The following is a 25,828-nucleotide window of genomic DNA, read 5'->3' on the forward strand; positions in this document are numbered from 1 at the left end:
ATTTCCTGGCAAGTGCGGCAGAGTTGCTGCCTTACAGAGTTTTCACCGCCGGACACCTGGGTTCGATCCCGACTACGGGGGGCTGTCTGCAGCTTGTACGCTCTCTCCGACGTTTTTTCCGAGATCGTCGGTTTCCTCCTACACTCTAAAGACGTACAAGTTTGTAGGTTAATTGGATTGGTATAAGTGTCAAATTGTCCCTAGTGTATGTAGGATAGTGTTAATGTGCTGGTCGGTGCAGACTCGGTGGGCCGAAGGGCCTGTTTCCGCGCTGTATCTCTAAACTAAACAAAAAGTGCACTAACAAAACATGGAAAGGAGACAAATTTGAGCCTGTGAGTTTGAAAAAAAGGGCACGATAAATATGAAAACAATTGTAGGGGGAAAAAAAAAAGACATGGCTGAACTTCCCACAGACGTCAGGAGAAAATCCTGAAATGAGATCAGAAAATATTCTGGCACGACAGATAATCACATTGAGAAAATCTATATGCATACAATAATTTAACGATGAATGACCATCTTGATTCAAATTATGGCCAATTTTGTTTGAGGATTTAACAGTAAGAAAAATCACGAGAGTTCTGTTGTATGCTAATTGGCCATCAGCCCACGTGCAATGCAGTCAGTGGCATATTCCATGTGCTGTTCCTCCATATTCATGAAAGAATAATTATATATGCAGTGCTAAGCCCAGATTGATTGTTGGGAAAAAAAATTCCCCTTAATGTTCAGCAACTCATATTTGCTTCTTGTGCCGCTGTTCCTTATGTGTAGTTGTTGCAGTGCTGGTTTCTGGCCAGCTTGCACTGAAACCATATGAGATTTAAGCCTTAAAGCATTGAATCCGAGTAAATTACCTGGAGGGCAAGCATGAAAATGTCACATTCACGGTCTAAATCCCTCATGTTATTAGTGTTGGCTCATAGGTCAGAGAAGAACAACAACAAAAGACCAAGTAATATCAGAAATCAAATAGGTTTTGAAATCATGCCAGATGAATTAGGTTACTTTCTCCTTAAATCACGAAGTTTTAATGGTAATTTTAATCCGATACTTTTCCTATAAAGTATAATTATGGCAAAAATATTGGTAAAAATGTAATTCTTGGTTGGAGGTGACATTATTCCACAATAACCATTCAATTTAATAACTATTTCAACTCCCAGTGGTCATGTCCATATACCGGGCAATTGTGCAACCAAGTCCAATGGGAAGTCATGATGAAAAGACAAATAAAAGACATAGCAAAAGGAATACAACACAAAACTTGCGAAGCACAATAAATCTAAAAAACATAAAAGGCAAATAAAGTAAAATATACTTTATAATCAGAAAATATTCAAAACATGCACTAGGCAACCATTTACACAAAGAAAAACTGGATTAACATAGTACAGGTACACCACCGATTTAGTCTGGACAAAATTACGATCAGATGTCCTGGTAATAATATGGTGCCTAGGCCGTGTGAAGCCGCCGATCTTGATGTGGGCTCGCATCAGTGGTCATGTCCTCGTGTACCGGCGTTGTGAGCTGTCCAATGTTGTCATGATGAAAAGACAAATTTGACATAGCAAAAGGAATACAACACAAAACTTGCGAAGCACAATAAATCTAAAAAACATAAAAGGCAAATAAAGTAAAATATACTTTATAATCAGAAAATATTCAACACATGCACTAGGCAACCATTTACACAAAGAAAAACTGGATTAACATAGTACAGGTACACCACCGATTTAGTCTGGACAAAATTACGATCAGATGTCTCGCTGGTATCTCGGTCCCCCAGCGACCATTCCAGTACCGTTCGATTCCTCTCGGAGGCCCACGTTAAACGGCGAGGGAACAGGCATTGCTGAACCCGGGATTTATTGCACCCTGCGGCAGCGCACACATTCACGAGTCGCAGCCCCCTGCGGGCTCAGCCAACCCTTTATCCGACTCCGAAAAATGTGTTACCTAAAAGGAATAAGTACTTTGGTTCTGTCTTCTAAGGAAGACACAAACAATCTCCCAGAAATACTTGGGAAGATCTAGCAGGAGGGAGGAACTGAAGGGAATCCTGGTTAGCCAGGAAATGGTGTTAGGTAAACTGTTGGGACTGAAGGCAGATAAATCACCTGGGCCTGATGGTCTGCATCCCAGAGTACTCTTGTTATTGATCCAGTTGTTATTGGGTAAGTTCACATCTGATTTATTTAAGCACCAGTTGATCAAAGTTCAGAATCGACATGCGCCAGTCAGGAGGGAGAGGGGCAGATGATGAAGCTTGGCATGTAAATTTGGTCAATTGGATGGTTAACTTATAATGGTTGGATCATTCATGATTGATACTCGCAGTAATCTGATATTCATGGATTATCCTAATTTAAACAAAAACTGTGATCTTGTTTTATATTTAAGACGTGCACTTAATGCCAGATCTAAACAGAAAAACAGAAGCACTCACCCTCCTCTGATGTAGTCAAGGAAAGTGCTCTCTGTTTCAACTACAAAGGAGAGCAATGTAACCTAGGAAAAAAAAAGAGATGTATTTGTTCTATTTCAACAAAAAAGTCAAAAAAAAAATCAATGAAGCAAGGCAACAATTTAAACAAGCAATTTTATATGTATTCCAAATACAATACAGAAAGATTGTAAAGCGATGACCTAAGATATGTTTAAGAAAGAACTGCAGATGCTGGAAAAATCGAAGGTAGACAAAAATGCTGGAGAAACTAAGCGGGTGAGGCAGCATCTATGGGGCAAAGGAATAGGTGACGTTTCGGGTCGAGACGCTTCTTCAGATTGATGTGGGGGGAGGGGCGGGCAGGAAGAAGAAAGGAAGCCCTAGCTATGCCTGCCTCTTTATAGGGTACGTCGAACAATCCTTGTTCGAGGTGTACAGTGGCCCTATCCCCGAACTCTACCTCCGCTCTATTGACGACTGCGTTGATGCTACCTCCTGCACCCATGCAGAACTTACTGACTTCATCCATTTCACCACTAACTTCCATCCAGCACTCAAAATCACCTGGACCATTTACGACATCTCCCTACCGTTTCTAGACCTCACTATCTCCATCACAGGTGACAGACTACTGACCGACATCTGACCGACTACTGAGACTGACCACTGACTCCCATGGCTATTTGGATCACACTTCTTCCCACCCTGCTCCTGTAAGGACTCTATCCCCTGCTCCCAATTCCTCCGTCTATGCCGCATCTGCACCAGGGCATCGGAGATGTTCTCATTCTTTAGGGAACGGGGTTCCCCTCTTCGACTACAGATGAGGCTCTCACCAGGGTCTCTTCTATACCCTGTAGCTCCACTCTCACTCCCCATCCCCCCCACTCATAACAAGGACAGAGTCCCCCTTGTCCTCACCTTCCACCCTACCAGCCATCACATACAACAGATAATCCTCCAACATTTTCATCACCTCCAACGTGACCCCACCACTGGCCACATCTTCCCATCTCCTCCCCTTTTGGCTTTCCGCAGAGACCACTCTCTCCGTAACTCCTTTGTCAATTCGTCCCCTCCCACCCAAAGCACCCCCTCCCTTGGTACTTTCCCTTGCAACCGCAGGAAATGCCACACATGTCGCTTTACCTCCCCCCTTGACTCCAAGGACCCAAGCAGTCTTTCCAGGTGAGGCAGAGGTTCACCTGCACCTCCTCCAACCTCATCTATTGCATCCGCTGTTCTAGGTGTCAGCTGCTTTACATCGGCAGGTTTGGCGATCGCTTCGCCCAACACCTTCGCTCAGTTCGCATTAACCAACCTGATCTCCTGGTAGCTCAGCACTTCAACTCCCCCTCCCATTCCAAAATCCAACCTTTCTGTCCTGGGCCTCCTCCATGGCCAGAGTGAGGCCCACCATAAATTGGAGGAACAGCACCTCATATTTCGCTTGGGTAGTTTAAACCCAAACGGTATGAACATTGACCTCCAATTTCAGGTAGTCCTTGCTTTCTCCTCCCTTCCCCTCACCTTTCCAGCTCTCCCACAGCCTGCTGTCACAGCCTCTTCCTTTCTGCTCCCCCCCCACCCCCACATCAGCCTGAAGAAGGGTCTCGACCAGAAACGTCACCTATTCCTTCGCTCCATAGATGCTGCCTCACCCACTGAGTTTCTCCAGCATTTTTGTCTACCTAAGATATGTTCTTATTTTACTCTATTTTTCCAAGAAGAGTTTGAATACTAATTTACCCTGAGTTCTCATAAGCTGTTCCTAACGCAGTATTACAAATACCTGGAATTCATTTGGAATTATACACCATTAAAGTCACTATCCATTTGCCCAGGTTCAACCTGATTTCCACCTTGATTCGACTGAGAACTTCTGCCTTTCTCTGTGGAAAACTTTGGGCTAAGGATGTTGTATTCTTTCTTTGTGCCAGATTGAAATGGACCTTAATCAGGAGATGATGAAGAGGGAACCACTCTGATATTTTTTCAATTGAAGTAAATGGAAAAGAAAAGGAAACCAGTGAGAAGTAGAAAATTTACTCTCACATACTGCCTTTCATGGGGTGGGAGATTGCAACCTTCACGTGGTCCACCCTGTTTCGACTATTGCAATCAACCCGAAGTGCGCAAACAAAAGATCAAATAGAACAAGTTGTCCTACAACTTTAGGCTGTGCACGCCACACACAAGAAGTGCCTTCCATGATCTCAGGATAACTCAAAATGTTTTGCAGTCAGTTAAGCACTTACAAGGTTTGTCATCATAGACAAAATCAATAATATGGCAGGCAACTATCCAGGTGTCTTTATTTAATATACATCCAAAAGACAGAATCTCTGACAGTGCAACACTCCCTCAGTTGTGCACTGAAGTGTCCGCCTGAATGAACTATTAAATCTCTATAATATTATTGACAGGGTGTTAACAATGAAGCAAAGCAAAAAAAACAACAGACGAGGAATGAAATTGACTGTTGATCACTCTGGCCACACTCTCATTTCACTGTTACCATCAGGAGCCGGAAAATAGTGATAATCAGGTTCTAGGGCAGTAACCATCAGGCTTTTACACTAATCACTACCTCAGAAGCTCTGATCTTCTGCGGACTTTGCTTTTGATTGCACTATGGACTTCAGTTTTACACCATTATGGTTGGCTTGTGTTATTAATTATGCACATATTGTGTTATTGCATATTTTATATTTATTCATATGCTATTGAGTTAATGGGCTTGTTAGGATACAGCGAGTAAGAATTTCATTGTTCCTTTGTCAGTACATAAGACAATGAAGCACTCCTGACTTGCTTTGTTCATTCTTTTGATTTATAAGGCGACAAATATTCACACACTCCTTTCCTGCCCTGCTGCATTAGTAGTCCTTGTTAAGTATCTACCTGGACAGAACATCATCCAAAATGTCTCCTCGCCATTATAAATATTAATTAGGTGAATATTTACCATTAGTCAGTCTGGTTACCTGAATGTTCAGCAAGAAAACAGTTCATAAACATATCCTTTCAGCCAAGCACACCATGTCCAACTCAGTAACACAAAAATAATCTTCATCACAAGAAAATACATTAACCTTTGGACGACAAATATGCTGGAGAAACTCAGCGAGTGAGGCAGCATCTATGGAGAGAAGGAAATAGACAACGTTTCGGGCCGAAACCCTTCTTCAGACGGTGAAATCTCCTCAAGGTATTACCATAGATGCTGCCTCACCCGCTGAGTTTCTCCAACATTTTTGTCCATTTTCGATTTTCCAGCATCTCAGTTCCTTCTTAAACACTAACCTTTATTCTGTTTTAAATGCCTTGGACTTGAAATATGCGTATTTGTTTTCCCTTTATCCCTGTTACTTTGCATGCAAGGGCTGTTATAATGTGTTGCAGGTAAACATGTTTCATGCAAGCAGGGTGAATACAACAGTTTCAATTATGCATTTCACATTCACATGTGTAAAGTTTATCCACAGGAGCTACAGTGCCCTCCATAATGGTTGGGACAAAGACCCATCATTTATTTATTTGCCTCTATACTCCACAAATTGAGATTTCTACTAGAAAAAATCACATGTGGTTCAAGTGCACATTGTCAGATTTTATTGTTGTATAAAGCATTTTTATACATTTTGGTTTCACCATGTAGAAATTACAGCTGTGTTTATACATAGTCCCCCCATTTCAGGGCACCATAATGTAAGGGACACATGGTTTCACAGGTGTTTGCAATTGCTCAGGGTGTGTTAAATGCCTCCTTAATGCAGGTATAAGAGAGTTCCCAGCACATAGTCTTTCCTCCAGCCTTTCCATTACCTTTGGAAACTTTTATTGCTGTTTATCAACATGAGGACCAAAGTTGTGCCAATGAAAGTCAAATAAGCCATTATGAGACTGAGAAACAAGAATAAAACTGTTAGGGTCATCAGCCAAATCTTAGGCTTACCAAAATCAACTGTTTGCAACATCATTAAGAAGAAAGAGAGCACTGGTGAGCATACTAATCACAAAGGGACTGGCAGGCAAGGAAGACCTCCATAGCTGATAAATGACAGAAGAATTCTCGTTATAATAAAGAAAAATCCCCAAACACCTGTCCGACAGATCAAAAACACCTTTCAGGAGACAAGTGTGGATTTGTCAATGACCACTATCCGGAGAAGACTTCTTCAGCAAAAGTACAGAGGCTACACTGCAAGATGCAAACCACTGGCTAGAGCAAAAATAGGATGGCCAGGTTACATTTTGCCAAAAGTACTTAAAAGAGAAACCATAGTTCTGGGAAAAAAAAGATCTTGTGAACCGTGTCTTGATGACGATTAACTTATATCAGAGTGATGGCAAGAGCAAAGTATGGAGGAGAGAAAAGAACTGCCCAAGATCCAAAACATACCACCAAATCTGTGAAACACAGTGGTGTGGGTGTTATGGCCTGGGAATGTATGGCTGCTGATGGTACTGGCTCACTTATCATTGATGATACAACTGCTGATGTTAGTAGCATAATGAATTTTGAAGTGTTTCAACACACCCTATCTGCTCAAGTTCAAACAAATGCTTCAAAACGCATTGGCCGCTGGTTCATTCTACAGCAAGACAATAATCCCAAAGCAAAAGCAACAAAGGAGTTTTTCAAAGCTAAAAAATGGTCAATTTGTGAGTGGCCAAGTCAATCACCCGATCTGAACACAATTGGGCATGCCTTTTATATGATTAAGAGAAAACTGAAGGGGACTAGCCCCCAATACAATCAAGCTAAATATGGCTGCAATACAGGCCTGGCAGAGCATCACCAGAGAAGAAAACCAGAAACTGGTGATGTCCATGAATCGCAAACTTCAAGCAGCAATAAAATCTGACAAGGGGCACTTTAACCTTATGTGATTTTTTTTCTATTACAAATCTTAAATTGTGGAGTACAGAGGCAAATAAATAAATGAGTGGTCTTTGTCCCAAACATTATGTAGGGCACTGTACCCGCTGACAGCAGTCAAAGCTAAATCACAAACTGACAGCATGACAGCAACAAAAGCAAGTCACTGCAGAGAGCTAAGCCTCCGACGAAGTGACATTTTGAAAGCAATTCTAATTTTAAATGATGTGTTTTGTAAGGCTGTGATCTCAGTCTTGACACTTTATCAAAGCCATTTAGTTTGCTATTTGATCCAATCACAATAGTGTACCACTCGATTCTGAGAGTTGGATTTGGGGGGAATGTTTCCACGAGTGGGAGAGTCTAGGACCAGAGGCCATAGTCTCAGAATAAAAGGACGTACCTTTAGAAAGGAGGCGAGGAGGAATTTATTTAGTAAGAGGGTGGTGAATCTGCGGAATTCATGACCACCGACAGCTGTGGAGGCCAAGTCAAAGGATAGTTTTGGCGCGGATTGACAGATTCTTGAGCAATAAGAGTGTCATGGGGAAAAGGTAGGAGAATGCAGATGAGAGGCAAAGAGATCAGCCATGATTGAATGGTGGAGTAGACTTGATGGGCCGAATGGTCTAATTCTGCTCCTGGTACTTATGACCATATGATCAGTGTCACTGTTCAGATAATCTATACAGATAGATTTAATGTATCAGGATAATACATAACAAGTTAATGCACCCTTAACAGTGACAATAGATGTGATACCACCCATTCATATTAGTCTCATGGCCAAGGCAACCTCCACTCAAAGAAGTGGCAGATACTAGACAGGCATCTCCCCATACTACCAAAGATGCTGTAACTGCTGACCGAGGTCACAGTCTAGTTCCTCAGTCTGGAAGGTGGCCAACAGGTTTCTTGTTTACAAGGTGATAATGCAGAGATCTGTGATTAGTGGGAACCAAGATGCTCAAAGGAATCCTACGAGATGCTTTAAGGGCCTGTCCCACCAGCATGCGATAGCATGCGTCTAGCGCAAGCAAACAGGGTCGCTTGAGGAGTACGACCTCGTGGGGCCGGTCCCACTTCGATCGGCGGAGGCATATGGAGTTGTGCGGGGCTGGTCCCGACATCATACTCCCCAATCAGCTAGGCAGGAGGCGGGCCGACTGAATTTGGACGTCGCACGGCGTCGGGCGGTGACGTCATCACGCAACGGCACGCCGGGCGGTGACATCACCGCGCAATACAACGTGCCAGGCGTATGCCGTCAAGACGCTGCGTACGACGTCATTAAAATAGTCAGGCCTACAATTATGGTTAATGTACCAGAATTTAAGAGCACTTGATTGAACAAAGAATGTCTTCTGAAAGCCATGAATGTCATCATATTCAACAAGTCAAATTAGGCATTAAGAATGTTTCACTGCAGAAACCAAGCAAAAACAAACATAAATAAATAAATAAATAACATATACTGCTACATTTGAGAAAACATTCAATCCAACTCCAGAATTAACTTGTGAAATGCACACGCACAAACTGCACCAATATACTGTGCCAGCAGCAAAAATACTTTGAACAAAAAAAGGCAAATATAAAATCATATTATTCATAATAGGTAAAAATATCATTAAATTGTTATTCTGAAGTAGCATCAAATAACTCCAACAGGGATAGTCATATCTTTGAATCGAGCAAAAACATCAATACTTACTGTACCAGAATTAATGTATTTTTTCTTTTTAGCTTTCTTCTTTGGATTTAACACCTGGAAGATTAAATAAAAGTGCTAATCCCATTCATAAATTTGTTAATTACATTGTATACAATGCAAAGAATGTCATAAATTTATAATTCAAAACTGACAAAATTCCATCAATATCAAATTAAACTGTGTTAAACTAATTCAAGAGAAATAAATATTTCTTATTTATAGGTTATTCTATAACTCCATTAAACTAACTACCACATTGGTAACCTGGCAAGATATATCAGTGGTTACAAAGTATGTGGGTGTTTAGCCAACCAACTATAGGGGTATAGTCCAGCTTACAGCAACTAGATCAGTGATGGATCTTGGAATTGGTTAAAAAAAATGATCAGAAATTTAAAAGATATATGTTGTGCACTCAGATGAATGATTTTTTATTTAGGTTTTACACTCTCGTTGATTTTGAAGAACATAATCATAAATTGGGAATGATTGCCAATTTATGACTGAAATGAACTAGTTAATGAATGAGATCATGTCTATTTGTTATATCAGTTCTTGCAGGCTGTTAAAACAGATGTAACATTCAAGTACATCAGCAAATTGTTCAAGGATTTACATGTACAAGCTGCTGAATAAATAGATAACTCGTTAAGTCAAAATGTAATTCTTCACTCACTTGATGGGGTCATGCATATGCATTGGTTAATAAATGCATCCATAACGTTTTATAGCAGTACTTGTGCCTCGGTGCTTGCAGTGCAGTAGGGCCGGCATAGCTGTGCAGCGGGAGAGTTGCTTCCTTACAGTGCCACAGACCTGGGTTTAATCCTGACTATAGGTGTTGTCTGTATGGAGTGTGTACATTCTCCCCGTGACTTTTCTGAGTGCTACTTGCTGAATTTCCTCCCATACTTCCAAAGATGTACATACCTACAAACGTAGGTTAATTGTGCTTCGGTAAAGATTGTAAATTATCCCTAGTGTGTAGGATTGTGTTAGTGTATGGGGATCGCAGGTCAGTGCAGACTTGGTGGGCCAAAGGGTTTTCTTCCACAATGTGAATCTAAACTAAACTAGAAACTGTATAATAATGTATGATGTTTAAATGAAGCTACATGATTGGAAGATAAAGTATCAAGTTATTAGAAAAGACTTACACAAATGCAATGAAAGAAAGTCCAACAGATATGGAGAGCTTTAAAAAGAACAATAAAGGTATAAATAAATTACCAAAAGATGCAAGAACAGAATATGAAAAAATATTAATGGTAATATAATGTTTTTTGAACTAAATAAAGAATAAATCATTGGTATGGGAAATACAGATCTACTGGTGATGGATGAGGATAAATTCATAATGTTGGGAAGGAAAATGCAGACAGTAAGCACTATGTCAACATTGACCACAGAGGAAAGGGGACAAGATCGCCAAATACAAGTAGACTGAGGAATAAATCAAGGGAGAAGCTTAGAGATTTTTTTTAAAGATTTAAATGGTAATAATATAAATAATGCATAGGGTAAACAAATCTTCAAGTGCTTTCCAAACTGTATTAATACATTAAATGAAGGAATTATTCATGCCATAGAAATTATTTTCTAAACATCTCTACAGTGGATTAGGAAATTGCAAATGCCACTTCTTTATTTCAGAGTGGAGGGTGAAATCTGGTGACCACAGCCTGTCAAATTATTACTGATGCAAAATTATACGTAGGGGTGACTATCTCCCCAAAAAAGGTCACGTTTCATTCAGCCAAACAATTAGAATGCTAAAAAATTGAAAACATGCTTTGAAACTACCTTGCAGTTTAACTTTGGGATTTTGGAATGCAATGCAAAATATGTGTCAAAGTTGAATAGGAATAGAATGATATAGAAATATATATATATCTGAATGAGGTGCTGGAAACTGTCAGTGAGATTGATAAAAACTCTGGCTTAAAGCCCACCATCGGGTGCTATTTCATTCTTCCGGTTTCCCTGATGCTGTTCCTGCACAGCCCATTTGCTACACATCAAGTCTACAATCAACATGTGTTTGATGATACACAACAGTGATACTACTTTGTCCTGGCACTCTTAAGGGCCTGTCCCACTTAGGCGACTTCTTTGGCGAGTGCAGGAGACTCTGTGCTCGCCACAAGATCGCCACATGGTCGCAGGTGGTCTTCTTCATGGTCGGGAGGAGTTCCCGCATTCGGGAACTAGTCACGGCCTCAGTATGGTCACCGTAAAATTTTCAACATGTGGAAACATTTTCTGCAACCAAAAATTGGTCTCCATGGAGAAAATCGATACTTTTGTAGTCGTAGGTCTAGTCGTAGTGGGGTCGCCATGTTATCGTAGGTAATTGTAGGTAGTCGTGATAGTCGTAGTTAGGCTTAGCTAATCGCCTTTGCTGACCGGTCATTTTCATTGGCTCATTGCGAAAAAAAAGGTATGGAAACAGCAGCACGTGATGCGCTGTCATTGCGCACTTTTTCTTTCAGTGGATCAGACAGTGTGAGACATGGCTCTGAGGGGAAAGCTTCAGCGCAGGGGCAGGGCACAACCCTCAACACCACCCACCAGGCTGTTATCAACATTGTTTGTTTATAAGACTTTTGTATGTTTCATTACCAATAAAGGAAATCCCTGACTTTTTAACCTCAAATTGATGTATGAATATCATTCTTTTTCATAGCAGTCCCTTAATATCATCACTTAAATTTCATATTTCATTTCTCATATATTTAGATAATTGAAACACACACAAACACAAGTAAGGAATGCACTGTATTTAAAGTTTCACATTTATTTTGATGAAGAAAACAGACACAAGCACTTCAAATGCACTGCATTTAAAAGGATTTTATTTTTATACATCTCAATAAATCTAACACTAAAACAAGCAATACACTGAATTTAAAAGAACATGTTTGAAAAAACTAACGTCATTTTTTTAGTTGATCTTTTTAGGTATAGAGTCTTAGCTTGTCGTAGCTTGCTTTCTGTGATCGTGGGTGTAGTCGTCTGTAAGTCGAAGGTGGTCGTCTTCAGTCCCCACTATTGGGTCGCCAATTGTCATTAGTGCATCCGTGATTAAGTTGCAGATAGTCGTAGCTTGTCCTACATAGTCATAGGATGTCTTCTACATAGTCGTAGGATGCGTTTGATACATTCACTTTTTCGGCGATTCAACAAGACCTTGATAGTCGCCTGCGCTCGCAAATGAAGTCGTCCTTTAGGACTTTGGTGTTGCCAAACTGACAGACAATTGTGTTATATTTCCTATTGCTACCACACATAAACTGTTAATGCACTTCTTTTCAAGGTTACAAAATATTATAATAAATGTTTCAGTGAGATTCAGTAAAAGCCCTGTCTCACGGTACGAGTTCATTCCAAGAGCTCTCCCTAGTTTAAAAAAAATCAAACTCGTGGTAAGCACGGAGAATGAACGTAGCGGGTACGTCGGAGCTCAGGGACGTCTCTTAGCGGCTCGTAACGTTAACAAGGCAGGTACTCGGGAAGACTCGCTAATTGCAGGTAAGCACAGGAAGACTCGTGAAGATTATTCAACATGAGGTATGTTGATTTTTCAACATGAGGTATGTTTTTCAACATGAGGTATTTTCAACATGTTGAAAAATCTCCACGAGAGCCCCGAGTACCGACGAGTGGCCATTACCGTAAATCTCCGAATTCGAATCAGGGCAAACTCGGGAGAGCTCTTGGAATGAACTCGTACCGTGGGACACGGCTTAAAGATAAAAGAAAGCCCAGGATCCCAAGCTGCAGTGAGCAGGGAGATAGCTTGGGAGCCAATGCCCCAGTGAGATTTAAGAGAGTGTTAGAACCCATGCCCTGAAGAGCTGAAGGAGTGGTGCAGGAACCCGGGATGTGGCGAGCTGAAACCTTGGCTCCAGTGAGTTGAAAGGTACAAAGTGCAGAACATGACACAGCTGGGGAAACCAAGATAATGGAATAAAGTCCTTATAGGAACTAATGTGCTCATGATATCTGTGGGAGTCCAAGGGCTTGTAATGGATGAGAGTTGCTAATCTGTTACCTGAAATGGAGATAGAGGGGTCCAGAAAGACAAGAATCAAAGATAGTCTAACTGCGTGAAAGCAGGATGAAAATAATCAGCGGAGGCGATGAAATACTCAAGTTATGTACGGGAACCAGAAAGTAGCACCAACACAGATAAAATGTGTTGAAAAAGAAATGAGAAGAGAAGCTTGGAAAAGTAAAAATAGAACTGTTCCACGAAGAGGCAGGTGTAGCTTGGACCCATGCTGAGTTACCAATGATTTGGTGGAATTAAATGGTTAAGGAAGATGAGAGCACAATGCAAGAACACATGGATAGGATAGGTTTAAAAGGATATAGGCCAAACGCAGGCAGGTGGGAGTTCTGTAGATTGTACTTTTTATTTGGCATGGGCAAGTGGGGCTGACAGCATGGTTTCAATGCTGTATAACTCCATGCCTGCCCAATGAGCCAATTTTGATAAATCAACCGATTACTGGCTGCCTTTTGAAACTGCAAAGATTGAATTAGCCAGATGACCAATCACGTTGTGTTGCATGGAACAAACTCACCAGACAACCTGATTGATTCACTGTGCCATGAAATAAAGATGATCATCTTACCGACTCTAATATTATCCCACAGTGATGTGAGAAATCTTCACTATACATTACATTACTGAAAGCTGTTGAACAGTCATTTTTCAGCAGATGTATGTAACCATCTTTGTCAGAAGTGGAGATTATTCAATTTTCTGTTATCTGTTGTAACTATTACAATCAGAACAATGAGATGGGATTATCAGGGGCTCCTTTTGATGAAAGTAATACCATTTTTTAATTTCTTTAATTTGGAGGAGAATCAGAATGGAATAAAGCTCAGCCACCAGCATCACTGGAACAAGCATAATCATAATTTTCAAATATAATTTATTATTTTAAATCTGAAAATACTACACAACACAATCATCAGCACAAGGATATCAGGCTATGAAGCAATGAAACTATCCTGAGTTGTTTTAATGTTTACATCGAGTGTGGTCAGGAGATCTTCTGACCTAGGGATAGGATGTGTTTCAAAGGATCCTAAAGCCAGTCATACCCATCAACCCGATTGTATTAATGAGAAGGTAGAGATCTCACAGACTAGACAATAGCCTTCAGTCCTGCTAATAGCCACACACAACACAAAGAAGCACAATCTGACTAAAGGTGCCAAAATCAATTCATTTAGTCTCATCCTCCTAGAAATATCCATTTTGTTTTATCCCACACATTCACTGCTTTGAGAAATCCAACTTATTTCCACCCTTTCTCAGCTCTAATAACAGCCTTTTGACCTGAAACATCAACTTCGCTCTCTTACCACATATGCTGCCTGACCTATTGAAGTTTCCAGCTTTATTTTCACCCATTTTGCAACATTGGTCCACTGAGCCATTTGCTTTGTTTTGCTTGATTTTCCTGGTCCATTGGGCAGCTTATTGTCTATTTTTGTGACAGTGTTCATTATTAGACCATTTAAATTTATCTAAGTTCCCCTATCATCAGGGAATGATCGTCTTTTCAATGGAAATCCAGATAAGTCTTCTAGAGAGACGAGGCTTTGCAGGATTCATCAATGTAGCATTGCTGGGAATCACATACTAATCAGAGCAAATTTAAAAAATAGAAACAGAGAGTTGCCAGAGCATTGTTTATTTTGACACAGTGTATTTTCAGTTTAATTTATATTTTCTCCTCACAAAGATTTCCCCTTCAGCGTACTGGTTTCTCACCAAATAGCCACTTTGCCCACTGGAGATACGCTTTCCTAGCCAGAATACTGATCCTCCCCCATTTCCTGAAAATGTCCCAATTTTCCAATAGGCCACCGAATGACATTATTTCCAATGCAATGGTTCGTTTGGATTATTGCTGGGGAGATGGGGCATATTGTCCAAGAAGAGACCCTCCCAGCACAGTGTGTGTAGGAAGGAACTGCAGATGCTGATTTACACCAAAGACAGACACAAAATGCTGGAGTAACTCCGTGGGTCAGGCAACATCTCTGGAGAAAAGGAATAGGTGATGTTTTGGGTTGAGACACTTTTTCAGACCCTTCAGTCTGATGCTGCCTGGCCCACTGAGTTACTCCGGCATTTTGTGACTATCTCCGTGCACTCTGTCAGACTGGGATGTCTATTAGATGAGCCAGTTACAGTTCATGCATCATTACAGCCTAACGCCACACTGTACCACCCTTTCCATTGTCAACTGATCTCCAAACTCACCAATCCCAGCTCGCAACCTCATGCTCAACCACTCACTGAACCCATTCATCCGTGCCAGGCCACTCCTGTTGTGCCCCCCTTTTTCCACGATACCCATTGCCCTCAGGTACATTCACAATTTGTGATCATATTTCGAGAATTAAAGAAAACTAGAGTATATCAATGTTCTATACCAACATTTCTGCAATCATCAATTGTTAAGAAGAACTGAGACTCCATGGGAACTCTGCACTTTACTTCAATTAACATCAGGGAGTCTCGAACATCCATCCAAGTGGCAGATCCGATTACATTATGAAGCCCTGCAATGGGATTTGATAATGTTGCAGATGCTGCAATTTGCAAAGGTAACGGTAAGCTTTCAAGTAGAGTGCAGCAACATAGCAGCTGCAAACTTGATTGAAACTCTACAGGAACTATCAATTATGGCTGTTATTGAGTTTTACAGATGATGTGATTCTATTCTGAATGCAAAGGGTATCCACTATTACTGTGACAGTGGCAGTGACATTTCATGCTGAGCAGGAGTATCTATTACAGTGCTCAATCCCAAATGGTGATCTGATTCCATGCAGACTACTAAAAAGTAAAAAAAAATACGATACTTAACACTTGGCACAGAATACATTTGTGCAAAATTTATAAATAAATAAAATTTCAGTAATAGGAAGATCAAAAAATATATTAAACAAGGGGGAGTTTAAAGTAGTCTACAATTTGTCCAGTCATTCGGCAAAAAAACTGCAGTTGCTACTAAACTGGAAATAAAAACAGAAAATAATCAGAGCATTCAACAGGACACATAACATCCTTAGAGACAGAATCAGCGTGGAGATTTCATAAGATCAGAAAACTGAGGGGAAAAAAGAAGATTGGGGTGGCACATTGGTGCAGCGGTAGAACTGCTGCCTTCAGCGCCAGAGACCCGGGTTCCATCCTGACTATAGGTGCTGTCTGTACGGAGTTTGTACGTTATCCCTGTGACTATGTGGGTTCTCTATGGGTGCTCATGCTTTCTCCCACACTCCAAAGACTTTCAGGTTTGTAGGTTTGTAGGCTTCGGTAAAATAAAAGTTGTAAATTGTCCCCAGTGTATAGGATAGTGCTATTATACAGAGTGATCACTGGTTTGGTGCAGACTCGGTGGGCCGAAGGGCCTGTTTCCGCGCTGTATCTCTAAAGTCGAAATCATGCTTTGAGTTTTAGAAAGAGAGAGGAGAGGAGAGAACAAGGGGATAGGATAGAAGCTAAAGTTGCCTCTTTAATTCTCCATCCAAGACATACTCTGGTCTCCATCCAAGACCCACTCTCCCATGTTGCTCCTACAATGTCTGACTAAAGTTTGAGGAAATGCGTCACATTTTCCACCTGGGCAGGTTGCTGCTGTTCAGGACTCGATACTGAATGTAATCTCAGATAAATCTTATTCCCCCATCCCGCAAATGTGGTTGTACCCTCAGTTTCAATTATTTTTTTTCTTCTCTGCCTCTCACTGCTACTTTGTTGTTGACAATTACGAAGTGAATAAAAACAAGAACTAGGACTGATAACCTCGCTGGCGAGATATTATAAGGGCTACGACTAATACTTTGCCCCTCTATTTATTTGTTTCTTGTGAAACAAAGCTTATCAGTCTCAGCAGTTTACTTGCGGGCGATCACTCAGCAATACAGTACAACAGAGACTTTTCTCCAACACCTTCCTTTTACTTCTGATTCTGTAACAAAAAGAGTTTACGGACAGATAGAAAACAAGGGCACAAGAGGAGAAAATGACAAGGTAGCACGTTGTGAATTATTTTATGGGCAAATTAGTGATGTTTTGCTCACAATTATTCAACTATTCGTTCCAAGATCACTGAAAAAGGGGCCACAGTAACTATCTTTATGTAAAGAGGCTTCAGTGAAAAAAGAATTATAGATTGACAAAAAGGCAGATATCAAGATCTAACCTGGCCAGTAAATGAAAGAATCCGGTAGGCGGCGCGGCTCTGGCCAGCAGCGGCCTCTGCAGCCTGTCCGCGTTTTTATTATTTTTGTCTGTGTTTTTATGTAGTTTTTTGTTATTTTATGTCGGGGGGTGTGTGTGGGGGGGGGTGGGGGTGGGAGGGGGGGGGGGGGGAACTTTGTGAATCTCTCCCTGCACTGGAGACCCGACCTTTTCTCGTCGGGTTTCCATTGTCGTTGAGGCCGCAACGAGGAGCGGCCTCCAACAGGAAGAGACCGGGGACTCAGGTGCCGACTCACCGTTGCCGTCGCGGAGCTGGCCGGGTCCGGAGCGGTGGAGGAGCGCTGCTGCTGCTGATGCTGTTGCTGCTGCTGCTGCTGCTACCGGAGAGTCGGAGGCTCTCTACAGGTCTGTGGACGGCGGCGCCGGGAGCCCACGGCTCCTTGGAAGGAGACCGCTTCTCAGGGCTCCTGCAACGGCGACTTCTCCCGCCCGAGTTGCGGGGTTGAAGAGCTCCTGGAGCGGGGCCTGACACCACTGCTCCGCGCGGCTGGAATGGCCGCGGACTCTGCGAGCGCACACCGGGGGCTCCAACATCAAGACCCGGTGTGCGACCTCGCACCACCCGGCGTGGCTTTAATGGCCGCGGGACAATCGCCATCGCCAGCCGGGGGCTATGTCTTTGACTCTTACATCGGGGGGGGGAGAGTGCAGTGGAGAGATAAGTTTATTTGGCCTTCCATCACAGCTATGTGATGGATGTTTATGTTAAATGTAATTATTGTTGTGTCTGGGGTCTATTTGTATGTAATGTATGGCTGCAGAAACGGCATTTCGTTTGGACCTCCAGGGGTCCAAATGACAATTAAATTGACTCTGACTCTGACTCTGAAAGAAGCTGGTATGTGAAAATTGTTACATTATACATTTTCAATTTCTCTATTACTGAAAAAGTAAACAAGTATCTTTTAACTCAGATAGTCAATCAATGTTATTCTTTTTAAGGAATTGTAGAGAGGCCACTAGGTCCAGAGTGAAAAACACAGCAAGTGGAAAAACAAAAAGTTGCAGGGTAGAGCAGTAAGGTTGGAGAGGGTGTGGTAGTGAGGGTGTGTAGAAATGAAATAATGTGATTAGGGGCCCCGAGGATTCCTTGAGAAATTGGAAAATGAACCATTAACCATGTCTATAACTTAAAATGAACAAACTAGCCATGAACAAGTCCCTGTGATACTGTAATCTCATGTTTGAAGTGAGAAGGTCAGTTACTTGTTGGATGGTAAATACAACATTTCTATGTTCGCCTGTGTAAGAATGACTATCCACCACAGACCTGGAAATGTGGCAAACAACTGGGTTTGAAAATCTTCCTTCAAGAAAAATCACTCATTTTTGCATCTCACCTGTGAAATATGCATACAATTGTCCCCATAATTTTCTCCATCATTAAGAGCAAAATTAGATATAACTTTTAACGAATGAAAGCGCACACCACCAGAATAAGGAAGAGCTTCTGCCCCTCTGTAACCAGGCTCAGTTCTTTCATGCGCTGGAGTAATGTTCAATTAATCTCTATCCTATTGTGGATATTGGACTTTGGCTGTGGAAGTGATGCACCGCAATGCTGAGAACTATATTCTGTAATCTGTACCTTTGCATTTGCTCCATCTATTGTACTTGAGCTTTACTTGATTGCATTTATGTAAAGTCTATCTGTTGGGATAGATTGCAAAACTATTATTTTCACTGTACCTCGGTACACGTGTCAATAATAAGTCCAACCTAAACATAGCATCTATTTACTTAAAGAGACAATGACGGCTTTTCCAAAATCTACTGGATGCAGGGTTACGTACCTTTGACAAACACTACATTTTTGAAAAGAACTGCATCGCAAGTGAAGTCATCTCAGAGAACTTCTGCTTGAATTGATACTTAATGACGTTGGTAGAAAGCCAAGGAAATAACCGTACTTTTATCTCATGAAATATGCAAAGCCTATCTAACTGGTGATTTCTGTAACATAATTCACCCACCCTCAGGCCTTCACACGTGTCACACCATGGATTACTGCATGTTCCAGGTCACCCTTTTAATGTCTCCATTGCTCACAACATAAGATTTCCAAACCACTGAGCAACCACCTCAAGGTAACTCCAATGTCACATATTTTAATATACATAAAATGTTTTCAAGTTCAGCGCATTGAGTAAAAAAAGAGGCTTTAATCTACATTCTACCCAAGCTGAACAAAGTTTACTACATATCATTACAATGATGTAAACATTATCAGCCCAGCCAGGGAAAAACAATACTAGTTGGTACAGGAGGCAAGTAATGATGCCAGGATTGCTGGGCTAACGGAGCAAAGGTGGAGATCGAATATAATAAATTCCATTACTTTTGGTCTCTGCTTGGTATGTGGGGAATGCCATTTGTTCAGATCCAGAGCAAAGGAAAAACATCCCCAATGCACTTGGTGCCTCTGAATGCAGGAATGTTTCATCATCAAAACAAATGGCACACAGTCGCCAACATGATATTTTGAGCATCTGTGACATGCATCTCTGTCACTCCCTGCCAGACGAACTTAGCTTTATAATTACTACATGGTAAATAAAGATTTAACCGAGATCAAAAGTCAAGTCAAGTCCATTATCACAGGTACAAGCATGGTAAGGCACAGGTACAATGGAAAATCTTGCTTGCTGCAGCCCACAGGTTCATAAAATCAGACGAACATGTAAAAGCAAATCATACATAAATTATGCAGAAGTCACACATAAAATGTCTCAAAGAAAGAAAGGCAAAAACACAAGATGCAAGTATAAAAATATAATTAGAAGAAAACAACTTCAGTGGAAGAGATGATCCATACTGTTACATTGCTGAGGTAGATAAGTGTGTTCCCAGGTAAAAACCTGATTGCTGTAGGAAAGTTGGTGTTCCTGAACCTGTTGGTGTGGGACTTCAGGATTCCGTACCTCCTGCCCGATACTAGCAGTGAGAAGAGAGCATAGCACAAATGGAGGGGGGGGGGGGGGGGGGGGGGGGGGGAGGAATCCTTGATGATATATACTGGCTTCTTAAGGCAGCGCCTCATGTAAATGTTTGTTTCTGGAGGTGAAAGCCATGCCTGCGATGGACCAGACTGAGTCCGCTACCTCTGCAACCTCCACAAAACATCAAAGGATTTTTCTACTACGGTGGTTTAGATATTGCTTAATGGAATCTGACAATGACAGTTATTTATGGCAAGAATGTCTTAATTGTTTTATTTTCTGATGAAATACAGAATGTGAAGAGAAGATAGCAAGGTTTACAAGATATTTGAAAGGGTCATTTGTGAAATATTATTTCTATTTGATGGCGAAGGACAAAGACTAAAGATAATTTCAAAACCAATAAAAGTTATAAACACAGAGGTGACCCATGAAGGATTTCAAGTATGAAAGTTTGTTTATTTTGAATGGGGGTGGGGGGGGGGGGGGGGGGGGGGGGGGGGGGATATGGGTGTACAAAATGTCATGGACTGTAACAGAAAGTTCAAAGTTATGAATTATGGTAATGATGAGTGAATATGTTTATTGGCCAAGTATGCTCACATACAAGGAATATGCCTTGGTGCTCCACTCGCCAGTGACATGACATACCGTGACAATTAAGAATGACACATAAAACATTAAACATTAATAATAAAACATTATCGATTAAACATGTGAAATAAATTAACTACCTGTAGCCCCCTTTTATAAATAAATAAAAAGGGGGCTACAGATTTTTGGTTATTGAGTAGAGCTACTTCCCATGGAAAAAACCCTGTTTTTATGTCTGGCTGCGGCAGCTTTGACAGTCCGGAGTCACCTTCCAGAGGGAAGTGATTCAAAGAGTTTGTGGCCAGGGTGAGAGGGGTAGGAGATGCTCTTACCCGCTCGCTTCTTGGCCCTTGCAGCATCTTGATAAATGCAGAAAGAGATGAATTCATCATCAAAAAAAAGAAATCTTTAGGAAGCTGATAGATGAGGAAAGTAGCAGATTTTTGATCCACAACATATGTGAAATAAGGAAAGAGCGTTATGATGTACACAACATAAATGATTTAATATACAGTTTTAAGTATTCCCTTCTGAAGAAATGTGGAATGAAGATTATGCTACATTTTTTTTTTATTTGTTTAGATATTTGTTTAACTCAAATATTTTAATCAGTAATAAAATAAAATCAAGGACTTACCTCGTACACATTGAATTGTGACTGTCCCCTGGAAAGCTCTCTGTAATTTGTGGTGAATTCCCCTATAAAGTCATGGCTGGATATCAAAGAAACAGTGTGATGTTAAACGTATGTCATGTCCTCAGAACCAAAAGCAAGTTGAATTTGTGGTGACACTACAAACTGCAGTTGGTGGAATCTGATTCAGTCCTGACCCAAAATATACCCTGATCATTCCCTCTCCAGATGCTGTCTGATCAGCTGAGTTCCTCAGGCGCTTTGTTTTGTTTAGCATTCCTTTTATCCCTTTATCCTTTATCTGTACACTGTGGGTAGCTCAATTGTAATCACTTACAGTCTTTCCGCTGACTGTTTAGCACGCAACAAAACATGTTCACTGTACCTCGGTACACATACTAATAAACTAAACTCAACATGTTAGCCATGAATTAAAGAATTGGTTGAGTCCAGCAAAAGAGAAAACAATGGATCATCAAGGCAAGGGAACTTGGGACAGTTAATGGAGATATCTTGAGTACAATCCATATTACGGTCAAGAGGTGCCAGACGTCCCAAGATAAAACTGCTAAGAGGGTGGCTCAGTGTTGCAGTGGTAGAACTCCCGCCTCACAGCACCAGAGACCTAGTTCAATCCGAACCTCTGTGCAGAGTTTGACCACGTGACCACATGGGGTTTTTCTGGGTGCTCCAGTTTCTTCCATATCCCAAACATGTGCGGGTTTGTAGGTTAATTGTTTACTGTAAATTGCCCCAAGTGTATAGGATTCAAAAATGGTATAACATAGAACTGGTCTACAGTTCATGGGCGAGGACTCACTGAGCCAAAGGGCCTGTTTCCATGTGATATCTCTAAACTAAACAAAGATAAGAAATTGCAGAATTCAGAATAAAGTTCCATCAACCAGTCCTCAGCCCACCAGCCCAAACAATCAAGACCCTGCTGCAATTTTTGATGACCATCTTCACTATCCACAATACCACCCATTTTAACTGTCAAGAAGAAATTGCAGGAGACTGTTTTGATGTTCATTTGCCAGCTATCTTGTAGATAAAATAGGCGTAAAGTCCTGATAATACTTCCGATAACACGGCAATGTGCAAAACTAGCTAAAATATTTTGCTCAAAATATTTTATTATACAAAAATGCTTGTTGTTATCCTACCTTCCATCTCGTTCCCAGTCGTACACTTCCACTTTGATAGTTCTGTCAACAGCATTAAAAAATGTACATTTATATCACCTTGAATGAACAGTGAACCTATATTTCCAAGAATTATGCATAGCTGTTATTTAGCAAAAGTGAAATTTATTCACATAGTATTTAAATTAACCATGAACTCCAGGCACATTGTTTTTCACTGTATCTTGGCACACTTGACAATTATAAACCAATACCAATAGTCAAAAAAATGTAAGATCAATGTAATGATGTATAATTGTATGACATAATTATCCATACAGGATTGCAATCTGTGAATGGGCATGCATGCTACGAGTATAATGATGGTAGCTATAGATTTTATTTAACTGTTAACATCCAAAAAAGATAATGGGATGAAGGTAGATTGGAGGGAAATTAACTGCAGAAAGATACAATCTCCCACAATGTTTTTAGCTCTGTGATAGTGGAGCCCACAATTCAAATAATCTTCATCAAACCGAATGTGAACTGGGCTGATCTGTCATTGTTCCACTTTCCTATTGTGACAAAAACACTTTCCCTGTGAGACAATGAAATGGATGCTGTGGATGAGCAGCTATGATTGTGTGACGTCTAAGAAGTATGAGAGTGACTTGGACCCCTAGATCTAGTTGGTAACCATTGGTATTGCTAAACTATCATCTGCATAAATGCTCCATCTATCAAATTTGACCACAAGAAAGATTCAACTTTAACACTAGGATTTCTCTGGCTAGTCCTCCGTATTGCTGTTTAATCTTGTCCATGAGATCCTGCCAATCATTATTCCCTCTCTATCCAGCAAAGATACGATGGGCTAAATGGCCTTCCACTACATTGGCCATGTTCTATGATTCCATGATTCCTGCCAGCAGCAGTTGAGAAACTGCATTGATCTTATAATGGGTTTATTTCAACAACATCCAACATTCATGAAATTAATCAGGCCTAAAGCTAGGGATTCGGAAAATGTGGTTCTACAACGTATGCACACACCCACGCCTGGGCTGTGGGCATGGAGTCTTTGTACAAAAGGCAGTGGGACAAAGTGTCATATTGGTATCCATTTCTATGGGCAAATAATTACTGGCTCAATTCTCAAGAATCATCTCACTGCAAACACGAAATGGGAACGAGTTATGGTCTTAAATGGCAGCAGTAGAGAAAATAAGGAGTAGGATATGACTGAGAGAAAGGGTAATAAAGGTCCAAATTAGAATGCTTCATGTGTATTAGAAGGAATACTGCTACTTCTCTTAACCTTCATTCAATTAAGCTTTTTTTTTTTTTTTAAACTAATCATTTTTGGTTACAGGTCACAGGAGTCATACTGGACAGAAACAGGCCCTTCGACCCAACTTGCCCATGCCAAACAAAAAGTCCCATCTAAACTAGTCCAACCTACCCATGATTGGCCCATATCCCTATCAACCTTTACTATCCATATACCTGTCCATATGTCTTTTAAATGTTCTTATAATACCTGCACATAACCTAAATCTACTGGATGTATCTGAGGTAGCACAGTAAATGATATTGCAAAGACAGGAAATAGCAGGTCATGACACATCTGTGGACTCAGAAATATTTAATGCTTCAGGTCAATGACCTGCACATTAACTCTATTTCTATTTTCAGAAATACTGCTTCACCTGTTGAGTAATTTAAGCATTTGTGTTTTTGATTATTGCAATATTTCAAAGAGGTGCTCAGACAGAGACTAGCTTACTGCTTTTCATACATCAAGGGGTTTAAAAACATTTTGCACTCCTGAATACGTCCAGTGAAATTCATCAGCCTTTTTTTAAGAACACCACCATCAAAACAAAGGTGCAGATAGTAGCTTGGGATACTGTACATTGACGCATGCTATTGGGATTCTTGGTTGCAATGTCATTGAATCCATATACAAATATGCAAGACAAAGCTGGCAAAGATTTTGTGCAGAAAGTTTATTTCCTTCAATATATTTTTTCAACATTTCCCATTATTTATTAGCTATATTTTTGAAATGCAAACTGAATGATTGACAGCATCTCAAACTGAAAAGCTCAAGTAATCTCATATTTTATTATTTTGCAGATGCCTGTCATCAGATGACAGTGCTGTGCTGGCACTTAATATTTATGCAAATACAGTTTCATATCTGTCACCTTTAAAAACTTCAAATTATTTTCAAGTATCCATGGTAACTGGCAAAATGGAGGCATTAATATGCGACGGATTCTTCTCACCTGTCAAAGTCACCATTGCAAAGAGCACGTACAGGGATAGTGAAGGCTTGCCACACTGGATTCAAAGTGTTCTTTACAAATTCTGTCTTGTGACAAATGGTAAACCTAAAAATAAATATATTCAAACATGGTCTGAAATAATGGCAATGAAATAGCAGTAATAATTTCATCAACTTAATTTCCTTATTTTAATGTCCACTAGACCAAATTGTAAATTTTAAAGTCAGACACAATATGTAGGAAGGAACTGCAGATGCTGGTTTATACCACAGATAGACACAAAATGCTGGAGTAATTCAGTGGGGGTCAAGCAACATCTCTGGAGAGAAGGAACGGGTGACGTTTACATTGGTACTTTTGCTAGAGTGCTCCACATGGCAGTTAAGATATAGATTCCATTTGTTCATCATAATCATATCATACAACATTAAAGTAATCAAAATGTCAAAATGAATAAGTAACAAGTTCCATCGCACATCCCAAATATGTAGCTTTGTAAGGTAATTGACCCTCAGTGTGTAGGGACTGGCCAACATTTCTTTCAATCAATCAAATATCTACGTAAAACCAGTTGTTTGTTAGGTACTAGTGAAGTTTTTCCATGCTCGAGGTGTTGCATTTTTGGGAAGTCTAAACAGGGCAGGACTTATACAGTGAATTTACTACGATGGTGCCAGGACTCGAAGGCCTGAGCTATAGGGAGAGGTTGGGCAGGCTAGGACTTTAATCCTTAGAGGATGTGGGGTGATCCCATAAAGGTATATAAGATCATGAGAGGAATAGACGGAATAAATTAGTCTTTTGCCCAGAGATGGGGAATCAAGAACCAGAGGACATATGTTTAAAGTGAGGGGAGAAAGATATAATAGGAACAACTTTTTTTTTAACAC

The 25,828-nt window shown here is 40.7% G+C and overlaps 1 protein-coding gene across 4 annotated transcripts in view; it reads right to left on the reverse strand.

Annotated features, from left to right (window-relative positions):
- LOC129707718 (copine-8) overlaps window positions 1-25,828 on the reverse strand; it is a 204,072-nt gene that overhangs the window by 44,797 nt on the left and 133,447 nt on the right. For 3 of the 4 annotated variants that reach the window (XM_055652946.1, XM_055652949.1, XM_055652948.1), the window contains 5 exons: window positions 24,939-25,043; window positions 22,687-22,728; window positions 21,524-21,599; window positions 9,055-9,108; window positions 2,456-2,517 (listed from right to left, as the gene is read on the reverse strand). In XM_055652946.1, the coding sequence (XP_055508921.1) occupies window positions 2,456-2,517; window positions 9,055-9,108; window positions 21,524-21,599; window positions 22,687-22,728; window positions 24,939-25,043 (339 nt within the window). The remainder of the gene's footprint in view (window positions 1-2,455; window positions 2,518-9,054; window positions 9,109-21,523; window positions 21,600-22,686; window positions 22,729-24,938; window positions 25,044-25,828) is intronic. The other variant, XM_055652945.1, reaches the window with a different exon arrangement.

Source organism: Leucoraja erinacea, chromosome 22 (assembly GCF_028641065.1).
Source record: "Leucoraja erinacea ecotype New England chromosome 22, Leri_hhj_1, whole genome shotgun sequence".
Taxonomy (NCBI): Eukaryota; Metazoa; Chordata; class Chondrichthyes; order Rajiformes; family Rajidae; genus Leucoraja; species Leucoraja erinaceus.